Source organism: Lycorma delicatula, chromosome 4, assembly GCF_047948215.1.
Source record: "Lycorma delicatula isolate Av1 chromosome 4, ASM4794821v1, whole genome shotgun sequence".
NCBI lineage: Eukaryota > Metazoa > Arthropoda > Insecta > Hemiptera > Fulgoridae > Lycorma > Lycorma delicatula.
In genome coordinates, this window is record NC_134458.1 from 154484360 (window position 1) to 154497972 (window position 13613).

At 28.4% G+C, this 13613-nt stretch overlaps 1 protein-coding gene across 2 annotated transcripts in view; it reads left to right on the forward strand.

Annotated features, from left to right (window-relative positions):
• The first annotated feature begins 160 nt into the window (after window positions 1–160).
• The window catches only part of ERp44 (Endoplasmic reticulum protein 44), a 62229-nt gene continuing 48776 nt past the window's right edge, over window positions 161–13613 (forward strand). For both annotated transcript variants that reach the window (XM_075364454.1, XM_075364455.1), the window contains exons 1-2: window positions 161–329; window positions 13439–13514. In XM_075364454.1, coding sequence (XP_075220569.1) covers window positions 273–329; window positions 13439–13514 — 133 coding nt within the window. In that variant the 5' untranslated portion in view covers window positions 161–272. The remainder of the gene's footprint in view (window positions 330–13438; window positions 13515–13613) is intronic.

Genomic DNA, 13613 nt, shown 5'->3' on the forward strand with positions numbered 1-13613 from the left:
AAAAAAAATATAATGCATAAATTCAAAAATTTATGATCATTATCTTGTTGCTTCGCATAATAATCTGTTACGAAAAATTATACGTTAAGTTCAATTATTGTATTCAACTTTTTTAAGATTGAGAAAGGCATCTTTATTGTCTGATTTAGTTGGCGTTGAACTTGAAATTGCGAACGGAGGTGTTAACGTTTGTTGCTGTGTTGTATGTCTTCTCCTCTATATGTGTGTCAGTCCGTAGTTTCGTACTACCGGTTTATTTATCTGTGTGTATAATGGAACTTCTGTCTACACTTAGAAGTTTTAAATTTTCTATATTTATTCATATTTTTGTAAGTTCTTGTGTTATCGTTATTTTAGTGTGGGTGTGCATGGATGTGTGCGCGCGCGCGCTTGTTCGCGACATGTCATCTTGGTTAGGTATGGCGAATTTAACTCAAAACCGTTTATATCCATTATTTCGATGCGAGTTTTCTGTTGTAGGCTGTAAATATTAATGAGATATAATTGATATGATCATTTAGAGTATAAAGTTTCAATGGCTACTGGTTTTTTTTTTGTTTTAGAGATGTTAGATCGTTGATTTTATATTTTCGGCATTTTATAATTCAAAAGTATCAGTTCTTTTATGGTGTTCCAAGTCATTTAATTTAATCGCAGTATTATCGTTTTGGCAATCCCTATTAGTAAACATTTATTCACTAGTTTTTTCATTAAATGTATTATATTCATAGAGTTTTTATGGAAAGTTGTATGTGTGTAATTTAATTTGCACGTGTATACGTATATATATGCTCATAAACTGGCATGTGAATAAATAATGTTTCTATTCCTCATTAATCTCTAGCATAATTCAGTTGTATAGTTCCTTTTCTGAGAGTTGTTTTGTTAAAAGCTCCTTTTATTTGCACACATTATTCGTGGTTCATAATTATTATGAAAACGTGATTCTAAGGATTTGAAAATTGAATGATATTGTAAAATAGTGTATTACGTTATTTTGTATTATATTTCCCATATTTTTTAGTATCAATTTTAGGTTAGGATCAAGATCATATAATATACAAATTATGTTAGCAATTTATCCATACATTTTTATTAGTCCTATGGATATGCTATTTCTATTAAGCTGTTCTTTGCTTGCAATTTGTTGAAAAAATCTATTAAAAAAAGATTAATGGTGATAGCCTTGGTACTTAATAAATGAAATAATTATACCCTTGTTACAGACGGTGTAGAACATAAATTGTGCCCAACATTCAAGAAGTTCTTGAAGGCTAGTGAGCATTCTGATAGTATATTGTAGTAGGAAATTATTGACTTTAAGGATTGACATATTTTAAAAACATGTTATAGACATTATGAAAGACCTTCTTGTAGTTTTATCCCAGAATATATGTAATTCAAAACTGTTAAAAGGAAAGTTTTAAATATATATATACGTATGGGTCAATTCATTTGAAGTGACCCCAAGGATGGTTGCTTGACAGATTAAAAAAAAAAGAAACTTGCCCACTTGTTTCCTACATGTCTCAGGACCTTAAAACTAATTTTTTATGCAAGCAGTTTACCTGTGGCGGCCATTTTTGTTACGGTGTGCACACCTATTTTTGTGATTGTAAGGGTTTGTGGAAAAAAATCATAACTAACAAACTGTTGGCCTGGAAGAATGAATCAAAAAGCAATTTATTCTTATTTTCTCAAGATAAAAGATGGGTGCAGTGGTTTATTTATCTATTTTTCTCTTCTTTCTATGAAAAAATTACCAGTAAAGTCGAACATGAAAAACTGTGAAATTTCACTTAAATTTGTAAATTTTTTCAAGAGGCAGGGTTGACATATGTAGGTGTATATTAACAGTTTTACCATAAATAATATAAATGAATTTAAAAAAAAAAAATTCAAATTCAAATTTTGGTTTCAAATATTTTGGACCAATATAGAGTTTAACATAAATAAATAAATATTTATTTTATAAGTATAATTTAACCAAACTTAATCTACGCTCGCTTCGCTCGCTAACCTTGACTAATTAACACTAATTTGATTATTTAAATAATAAATAATTGCAATAATTACTGAATTTATTAAATAAATACTCAAAAAATTACGGTGTTAATTAGTCAAAGTTAGCGAGCATAGGTTAAGTTTGGTTAAATTATATTTATAAAATAAATAAATATAAATAACCATTTATATTCTGTTTCGGCCCATTTTCCACCTAAATCCGATTGACTATTTTGTTTTTAAATAAAGCTGTAGCTGCGGTGGCGTTAATACGTATCCAAATAACTCTGATGGGGCTAAAAATCTCAAATTTGCACAACTTGCAGTGTTTTTGTAGATGTTTATGGCAAGTAAAAAGGTTTCTTATGTATTGTACTAATGAAATGTATAACCTCATAAAAATAATGAAAAACCTGTTAAAATCTATATACCATTTTGACTCACTAAAAGTGTTCCAAGGGGGTTTCTTGGCACTGATATTTTTAAACTTATTACTATAGTTGAAATAGACTTGTTTGAACACAACACAAAAGTGTCTGTATTTTAAGTGATCACTAGAAGCATGATTATATCAAGGAAGTACATCAGAACATTAAAAAATCATCTATTTTACTGATGGTGCTTCAAGTCAGTATAAAAATAAAAATAATTTGTGCAGTCACAAAAAAGAATTCGATTTTGAAGCCAAATTCTTTGGATCATCTTGTGGGAAAAATGCCTGTGTTGGTGTGGGAGGAACAACAAAACGAGAGGTTGCAAAGGCAAGCCTGCAAAGATCATTAAACAGTTATTCTAAACGTTGATGAAATGTATTCATTTTGTAATCACAAGCTGAAAAACATAAAATATTTTTTTATTAAATCAGATGAGATAGCTAAGATGTTAGAGACTCTAAAAAACTATTTTGACTGCTGTGAAAGAGTTGGTACTAGAAGCTACCACAAGTATGTTTCTGTATCAGAAGGTATTTTAAGATGTTACTTTACTTCAGACTCCAAGGACTATGAAGATCATGCTGTGTCAAGTATTATACCACTTTCATTTAAGGAAATAACTATTGCTTATGTGAATGACGATCAGTGGTGGATAGAAGTGGTAGATATTAGCCTCGCAACTGACGATGTGCAGGTTCATTTTTTCACCCAGTTGGACCACGTACATCATTTCAAAAGTCTCAATAAGACAAAGTATGGGTACTAATTTTCAAAGTTTTGAGAATGTTGACATCATTTGAACTAACTACAGGGATGGGTCATTTTCACACAATTTCAAGAGAATTATGAGAAGAGATGTCACAGCTGTTGGTTAACCACACTAAATAGTAAACTTTCATTGCTACAAAAACAAGCTATTTCATTGAAGAATTATTATGAAATAGTGATGAGACTTGAAATGTGAAGGTTTCTGAAGTAGATTGGACCCGCTAGGTGACACTGGGGTCGAGATATTTCAAAAAATTGATTTGGCTCATATTCAGAATATGTGTTTCATGGAAAGAAATACCTCTGCAAAAAATGGACCTGTTAGATGGTGTTGGGATCGAGATATTTGGAAAAATTGTATTTATGTTTCGATTTGACTTATATTCAGAATATATATTAGTTATGTGAAAAGAAATATTTTTTGTGAAAAATGGACCTGCTAGGTGGCGCTGGTGTCAGTATATTTACGAAATAAACAGACTTTCTTCTTCTATATATATGAAAGGCAATGTTTGTATGTGTGTCTGCTATAGACTAAAAAACCACTGGACTGATTTACACATGGAAAAAGGGAGAAAGGGAAAAATGGAATACAGAAATAGGGGACAATTCAAAAAGGGAGAAGGGGAAACAAGAAAAAGGGTGAAAGAGGGGAGGGAGAAAAGTGAAAGGTTAAATTTTATGAAGGTCTGTGATATTAATTTTTAAAATTTTTTATCAAACTTTCAATTGTGTTAAATATATAGATTGATCTATACAACAAATCTAGTTATAGCGAAGCATTTTTGAATCAAAATTGTATTAGATGTTATTGGTTTTGATTAAGTTATCATTAAATTAAAATCTATCATTAATAATTAAAAAAAATTATTTTAAAAATATTGAAAATGTCAACTTCAACAATATAGGGGCTAAATATAAAAAATGTAAAGAAAAAAAAAGAAAAATATTAAAAAAAAATGTAAAGAAGACAAGAAACCCCCTTGGAGCACTTATTTAGTGAGTTAATACGGTATCGATTTTAACAGGTTTTTCATGATTTTTGAGAGGTTATAACTTTTTTATTAGTACAGTACACAAGAAATGTTTTTGCCATAACCATCTACAAAAATTGCAAGTTGTACAAATTTGAGATTCTATCACCAGTCCCATCCTAGTTATTTGATACCAAAATTTGAATTTTTCTAAAAAATTCATAAAAGTTTAGGGGTAAGTATATCACCATTAATATTATTCATGGTGAATAATATTATAATATATTATATTATATTATAACATATACTTACATATAAAAAAATAATTCAAACTGTTATCACATCCCCTACCTCTTGAAAAAAATTACTAAAAGTGAAATTTCACTGTTTTTCATGTTCAACTTTATTGGTAATTTTCTCATAGAAAGAAGAGAGATAGGTAAATAAACTACTGTACAGTCTTTTACGTTGAACAAATATGAATAAATTGTTTTTTATTTTATCCTTCCAGTACCAAAAGTTTTTTAGTTAGGATTTTTTCCGTTAACCTTTACAATCACAAAAGTAGGTGCGTGTACCGTTACAAAAATGACCACAGGTAAACTGCTTAAATAAAAGATTTAAAAAAATAGTTTTAAGATCCTGAGACATGTAGCAAACAAGTGGGTAAGTTTTATTTTTTTTTTGAATTGGTCAACAACCAGCTTATTATTTTTTTTGGGACACTTGATTGATCTAAATACTCTTTAAATTAATCTTTATTTGAACATAAAACTAAAAGAAAATTTGTAATAATGTGATAAAAACATCTGAAAAGCTTTTACACAGACCTTCACCATACCATTCAAGTAACAAAAACAGATAGTCTATGAAAGCTGTAAAGTTTGAGCCATGCCATTGGCCTGTTGTGTTAGTTTACATGAATTTTTACTGAAATTTAAAGTAATGGTTAGAGTATGGAAATACTTCAGTATCATCTACTGATGTTGGTAAATAAATCTCAGTTTTAATTGAGATTGTAGGATAGAAAGGGGTTCCCGATTTTGATATTATGATTTTTCTGACCATTATGGTGTACTATTGAAAAATAATCTTTTTTAAATAAAATAACATTATAGACTAAAGATAAGTAAGAGTTTGAAAAAGAGTGTGTTAAAATGTTCATTAAAGAAAGCAGTGCTTTTAAATTTTATATGAAGGCAGAACACACTTTGCAAAGCAATATATCAAATATTACATATCAGTTTTTGTTAAAATTGATATGCAAAGGGGACCCACCCTCTTTTATACCATCATACATTTAAATTTTTGTGATAAAAAATATTTTTAATAAAAATGATTTTTCCTGATGAAAAATTGAGGGTGTTTGGGGATAGTGTGGGTATTAAAAATTGGTGACTGTAGAATGTGATCTACAGAATAAATTCGATAGTTTGATGATTTATGTATTTTCTTGCCACCAGATTTCATTTTTTATTGATATATTAATCATATTACCTGCTATACAAATGACATTTCCGTGAGAGTTTAAAAATCTACTTCAAAAATAATAAATTAGGAAATCGGTGCTACTTTTGTATGCTGTCTACCATCATGAGGTTTACCACCCAGTATGTGTGGTCTGCTGTACTGTGTATAATTGTATATAATCTGTATGTTTAATATTAATTAAATGAGTTTAGCAAGTGAAGTGAGTGTTAGGTTAAGTTTGGTTAGATTGTGTTGATATTGTACCAAGTTTATATTACACTGAAGTTCAGTATATGGAAATGACATTACATCACCAAATTATTCTTACTTTGATTGCTAATCTTGTATAATTAACATTAAGCATATAAATTATATACAATTTGTACATAATTTATAATATTAGTTTACTATTTAAAATAACTTAGGTGGGATGCCAACCGAGTAGGTGGGACAGTGCTACTTTAGACCTCATTATGATGGTAGATCGCATACTAAAGTAGCTCTGGGAAATCTAATGGCCTTGTAGATTCCTGATTCATAAATTCTCTTAAACAGGTTACACACAATCTGAACTGATGTTATATGTGCATAGGTTGATTCTGAAGTAGGTAAAGTACATTAGATGTGAGGATACAGTACTAACTCTGGACTACTCTTGGGCAGCTGTATAAATAACAAGATGTGTGCGTGAGCAAGTGTCATGGTAAAATTTGGAACTCATCAAAAGGATAGTCAGCAGGGAGCCATGGTTGCTGCTGAGCAATTTATTGTGAAGTGGAGACTGCTTGAGGCCAGATATCATAAAAAACAATTCCAGTCTCTTTTGTGTTTGATGTGATCTTAAATTAAAAGAAGGATACATGATTCTGTTAAGGAGAAAATGGATAAGTATCTAATGAACCTTCAAGAAGCAGCTAGTCTTTACCAGGGTGAAAAGTCCGAGGTATTTATTATTTTGGTTAGCCCCTCAAGAACATTCCTTAATTTCACTTTGAAACATCTGCAGATGTTGGGCATTTATTCACCAGTATATTGAAGACCATATCTTATTATGAAGTCCTCCTTTACGATCCTGTGTTGTCTTGATGGCTGATCGCAGCTTGAAAATTCCATTTATGGTATGTATGTAAAAGGTTTCAGGTTAGTTTGACAGAGGGCAATTGAATTATTTAATCTGCAGTGACTACTACTGCTTACGTGGTAATATATTACTGTCCAATAAGAAGGTTCTTTGGGTTGGGTCTTGAAGATTTGTGTCTAATATGAAGTGGTACTAAATGGAGTGAGATTAGAGAAGATATACTGAGGTTATAATTATATAGCTTATGATTTATGATGTTTGAGACTTATGAGTTTTTTACATTACGCTGACAAACTTTGTTTCTGTAAAATTATGTAGATTAGACCAAGGGCTGGTTTGATGTATCTTTTAATTTTTATTGTTCTTAATTGAATTGTTCTAATCTAGACAGTTTTGTTTTGACAATAATAATATATGAAAACACTTGCTTTAAGATTAATGACTTAAAAGTATTTCCACATGTGAGTGACACAGACAATGGCTTCTTCTTGTAACTGCTGTGTAATCAAGGCCATTCTTGAGCTTTTACTATACAAGCAATTTATTTTTTGTTAGCACTGCTCTTGGCTAAAGAAAATATTGCAGTTGCAAACAATCAGTATTGTTAAAGTATTATAACATTATTCATATTTAATACACAATCTGTTTCTCTAACAATACACTCTCTTCTCAAAGTTCTGTATAGAATATTTGACTTTCATCTTAAGGTGCATGTGCACTTTCTTATACATCATATCTCCCATCTGTTTGTCTATGATATTTCTGTTGCAAATAATGTTATCTATAATAACTTGTTTTATCTCCATCTGTATTATTACTACTCATTTAGTTGTAAATAATATAGGCTGTGCTATTGCTTTTAACAAAATTACTTGTAGCTAAAAAATTGAATGCAGATGCAATGTAAGTGCGCCTGTTAGTTAAAGTTTATAAAAAAAAAATTACAGGCCTAATGTATTATTAATGTGGCATGATATGATATACACTTTTTTAAATTCAATCTTAGGGATTTATTGGATTTTTAATACTGATTATTATAATATGTTTTTTATCAGTATATGATATTTTAAAAATATTTAATTTAAATACTAATAGGCTGTTTAAATTTCAAGAAAAATAGGTCATACAGTATTGCAGCCAGTTATGAAAGTGGACAAATTAATCTTTCTAATAAGTTTAATTAAATATTATTGGGTACTTGCGTATTAACGCCACCGCAGCTACAGCTGCTGTTTAGATTATGTTGACTTCGTGTACTGACAAATCGTACGTATATCAAAATAACCTAACTAAATATAACCTACTCTCGCTAACCTCAACGGTTCTTACGTATTAATGCCACCTCAGCTACAGCTTTATTTAAAAACAAAGTAGTCAATCGGATTTCGGTGTATTAACATTAATTGGATTTCGGTGCTATAACATTAAGGTTATAATATTAATAAGTTGTATATGTTATGCATATTTAATGTTAATTAGAGGTTAGCGAGCGAAATGAGGGTAGGTTATATTTAGTTAGGTTATTTTGATATACATACGATTTGTCAGTACACGAAGTCAACATAACCTAAACAGCAGCTGTAGCTGCGGTGGCGTTAATACGTAAGTACCTATTATTGCAATAAAAAATATATAGTGCCTATTTATTTTTTAATATTTAAAAACATATTTTAAGACTAGCCAGTTGGTGGAAGATTAACCCACTTGTTTCTCAGTTTAACCTAATTGTTCTCGCCTCATGATTTACAGCCCAATCTAATTTAATATAGGGGATGATGACATGCGCGCGCGCGTGTGTGTGTGTGTGCAGTACTGAAATTTGAGGAAGCATGATATAATAATAAAAATATCCAAGTTCAAGTTGGTAAATGAGTAGGTACTAAATGATAGACTTTTAAACAATTTAGCTTTATCACTTGTGAATTTTTTTTTTAGTGTTAAAGTATTTATAATAATTACCATTCCATTTGTTTCATTAGAATAAAGTAGATCAATTGACGTACTATATCAGTTTCCCAAAAAATGCTTTATTTAAATTTTTATTCAGTTGATGTTATTGGAGAGTTTATAAGGAACTTTTCATTTTTATTTTAATGATGACATCTTTATAAACCAAATTGCATCTATCGATGTTATAAAGTAACTAAGATTGTAACCAGACATTGATCCTGTTGCTATTTAGTTAAGTCTCTTAAATTCTCATGTATATTTGTGTATCTCATCTTAGTTTGAATTTGAATATATATATTAAACTCACTTTATTGAGGTATTGCTTTTTGATATTACTTTGAAGAAGAACAAAAGTTACAAAAGGGAAACAATTAGAATAAAACAAGAGTTGAAAATTAAAGGAAAACCATTAAAACCATATGTGTTGTATATTATATTCTTTTCAAATAATAAGCATGTATGATGCAATTATTCCCTGTAAAGAAGGTAACTTTCTTATTTACTTCAGCCCTCTTTATCTCTCTCTTCATTTTGTTCATAATGGTCTCTTTGTTTCACATTGGTCCATATCCTCCATTCTTTTATTCTATAACCAAGCTCCTCATCCCAACCATTTTTCTCCCTCGTCATAAGATATGTTCCTTGTGTAAGTCTTTCCAGTTCACAAATGTCATATGTCTTATTGTATAGTTTTTTGTTTCTTGTTATCCATTCTTTTCTGAGGCTGAAATTTTGTCTTTTGTCATGTGAAGATCAGTTACTTCAATAACAACCGTTGTGCAGAATTACTCTATGATCATCAATTATAAAGTTTACTATTCCCTTAGACATCTATATATGAATAAGTCCATCAGTTATGAGAGTAAACTGATTACTAAATTTCAAACTTTCTGACTAAAATCTTCTCACTGGTCAATCCTCCTGTTGGGATCAATTACCCAATCTTCTACTGAATTTCTCGGCTTAACAGAGCCACATCATATAGGTTAAATGATGGTGTAGAGGGTAGAGAATGCTCTTTTTTTTCTTCTTTTTTTTTAATGTTCTTATATTGCATATCGCATCCCTATTTACACCCTATTACAGTAATATGAACCAAACAGTAAATTCTCCTATGCCTTAAAATAACAAAATCAAAGAAAGAATGATGAAGAAAAAATAATGGAAAAAAAACAAATTCACTATTTATTACTAAGTAGTCTTACTAAGGACTGTTAATTTCTAAATGTTTACTGTAACTTATAGGACAACTCATCTATTGTGAAATTCAAGTTACTGATTATATTTTACCATTACAGTTTGTTGTTTATTGAGTAATCCAACTTAAGTGAATTTTTATAATTACATGATATTTAATTTACCAAATAAACTAATGAACTTTATCCTACATACTATAACCATATGATAGATTTTTGTAAAGCTACATTTTTGTTTGACAGCTAAATAATACTAAGGTATCATACAATATATGCTTGTATTAAAAACAGTGATAAAAACTTTTCATTCTATGCTTGTTTTTATTTCCATTACTAATAAGAAAGTATATTCATTGGCTTAATAAGTCATTTAATTTTATTAACCAATGAAAACTTCTTTTATTATTATTTTGATATTTATTTTTAATTTTTAAAAGATTATTTGCTAATAGCATTATCAAAAAATGGCAGATATTATCAACTAAATTTAACTTATTTGAACTTGTTAAGACAACTATAATGTGAATAAGTGTATTATATTATGTTGAAAATTGCCACTATGCTTTGTGTAAGTCTGGAGATTGATTAATACTAATTTTAATTTAATTTTATTGAATGTTGTAGTTGCAAAATCTTTTTCTTGTACTGAGAAATTGTCTAAATTTTTTATTAGAAAATTATTGTAAAACATTGAGAAAAAAATAAACTATGAAAGTTACTTAAAAATGAGATATTGATATTTGATGCTGCACTATTTAGTTTTTTTATGTTAAAGTTTAATTTAATAAATTTTTACAATTTATTTAACCGATTGCAATTATGAAAACTTGACAATGCCTTTCTTAAAGTTAGATTAAGATAAAAAATCGTAGTAATAACATAACATATAGATTTAAAACAAAATATATAACTATTCTAATTTTTGCTTTTTAAAGTAGTTGATTCATTAATTGATTCACTTAATGTGCATTTTTCTAATAATTCAGTTCATTGATGGGTATTAATTTTTAAATTCTCCTAAAATTAGTGAATGATTATTACCTTTTAAATGAATTTGAGGGTTTTGTTATTATGCAGCCTGGATTAAAATACCACAAGGGCTTGGCATTTTTCATGTACTATAAAATTCATTTCTTATCATCATCTGTAATTGGGCAGTGTAGTTACCTAAAAGAGGAAATAGATTATTTTATTCTAATTTGCAATTTGATGGAGAGATGTGTGAAAAACTAATTAATTATTTAATATTATCAACATTTGTGTTCTTTTTAATAAGTAATTTAATTTGTTTTTTCCTTGTACGTATTGACAGATATCTGTAATACTATTTTATTTTTTTGTATAGTTAGCATTTTGTATTATCCATTAATTTTATTTACTGATAAAGCCAATTGTGGTTTTTTCTTTAGTTTGTTAATGATATCAGGTCTTATTACAGCTGTCTCAGCGCTGTTTAATTTCTTTTTTGTTAAAATATTTATTCTCGTAAAAATAGTGGTCTTTTTTAAATTCCTATTCTTAAGTTGTTACTATCTAATCATATCCAGAAAGATCTGTAACAAAATTATGCTAAATCTGTAAGATAATGTATGTACAATCATTTTTTAATTATTAAAAAAATAATAAATGTAGATACCTTGAGAGATTGTACGATTGGTCCTAGTGATGAAAGGTGACTAATTACCTTTACAAAGATCCTTTGTTTAAAAGAAAGTCTTATGTGGAATAATTTGAAACGTAAAAACAAAAATATTCGTTTGGGGATGTGTTTGATTTATAAAACAGTTTGATAATGTAGTTGCAAAATATCTTTGTCTTTTACTGAGAAATCTTCTAAATCTTTTCCAAGAAAACTATTTTAAAACAATGAGGAAAAAATAAGCTTCAAAAGCTACTTTAAAAATAAGATATTCATATTTGATGCTGAAAAACTAAAAGTAGCAGGTAAAGAATTTGTGGTACATTTAGAAGTTTCTCAGTACATATTGATTTAGGCTGTATATCTTCTTAGTGAAGTATGCTATAGAATCTATATGTTATATTCAGAACGTATCAGGTTTGAATCCCAGTCTGATTTTCATTTTTCATATTATAAAAGCTTTTCTTTCTATATTTTTCCATCTGAGTTAAGACAGTGTTTGTAATGTGTTATTTCAATATCACCTATTTTGGCGGGCTTGGGATGCATCTCTGCAACAGTTTATTCACCTTGAAAGAAGGTTTCACTGTTCACTTTCCTTAATAAACCTGGTGTAGTATAAATAATTTATGAAATTATAAATCTTGAAAAACGTTTTAAAAATGTTGTTCTTGAAGATGGCTGTACTGTTATTAGGAGTGACTTGTTTGTCGTCAATTGTTGCAGTTATAAACATAACCAAGGTAATTTTCTTTTATGGACTACAATCTTATGTGTCAAATTAGATGGAAATGAAGTAAATTTTTAACATTTCTGGATTAGAGCTCTGTTAATTTTCTCATACAGCTTTTATTATAGGGGATGTTATTTAGGTAACTGTTGGAATTTAATAACAATTATTCTCCATTTTCAGAATAAAAATAATTTTTTAACATATTTACAAAAAAGATAAGTATTTTCACAATTTAACTCTGTAAAATTTAAAAAAATGTGTATTCAAGTCTTACTTACTCTTCACCAAATAAACAGATTTTTATGATTTTCTTTCTTTTTTTAATGTTTTGAAAGAAGTGTTTTGATGGTCCCATTTTAATTTTTTTCATATAACTTCAGTGGAAAATTTTTTAAATGAAAAATTTCATTGCCTAAAAAGACAATTTCATAATATTTTTCTTTAATGTTATAACTTAGGATTGAATTCTTGTTGTGTAATGATACGTAGTCTGATGTTAATTGGATATTAAAAATATTTTTGCATGAAAATTCTAGAAAATTAGTTTGAAAACTTAGAAAGGAAAAAAATTATTTACATTCTTAATAGAATAATCTTATCAAACAAATTCTGTTTTGTATTATCTTTTAACAGAACAGATTTTCTTTGTTTCCACTGTAGTTATGTTCTACTACGTTATAGTGAAATGATCAAATTTTTAGTGAAAACTCATGTTAACACAGATATTTTTTGACATGTTTATGTTGAATCTTTGTTTCTGTTAACAGGTTTTACTCTGATTTTATAAAATATATACTCACCCAACAACTTACCAATTTGTTTGAAAAACTTTTTGAGCCCATGATAGATCCTTATCAGTTTTAAAGTACTGTGGTGATGTAATTTTTACATATAACATTGGTAGTGAATGCATTACTTGTTAATTGATGAATCAATGGATTCAAACAGCTTTTTTTAATAAATTAGTTTATATTAAGCTGCTCTTTTGGTGTATTCATTAGTGACTTTTGTTAATAATTATCAATTGCAACACACTAGACAACATATTTAATAAAATTAAAAATCAATATGCAAGTAGAAATGTATGTATGTGTGTTAAGTTTGCATTTTAGAGAATTTTTATTTATAGATAGTTTTTTAAAGCATTATATTCTGCTGTTAAGTTATTTTGGTTTTTTATGTTCTTTAGGTTTCATACAGTTGTTATAGACCGACTGACAGCGGGGCTGTTGCACTTACTCAGGCAACCATAGACACAGTACTAGGTATTTGTTATTATTTTTTAAGACTTTTTTTATAAATTAATAATTTATTAGTGTGTAATGTTTTACAATGTATATCACAACTAAATTTATCATTGAATA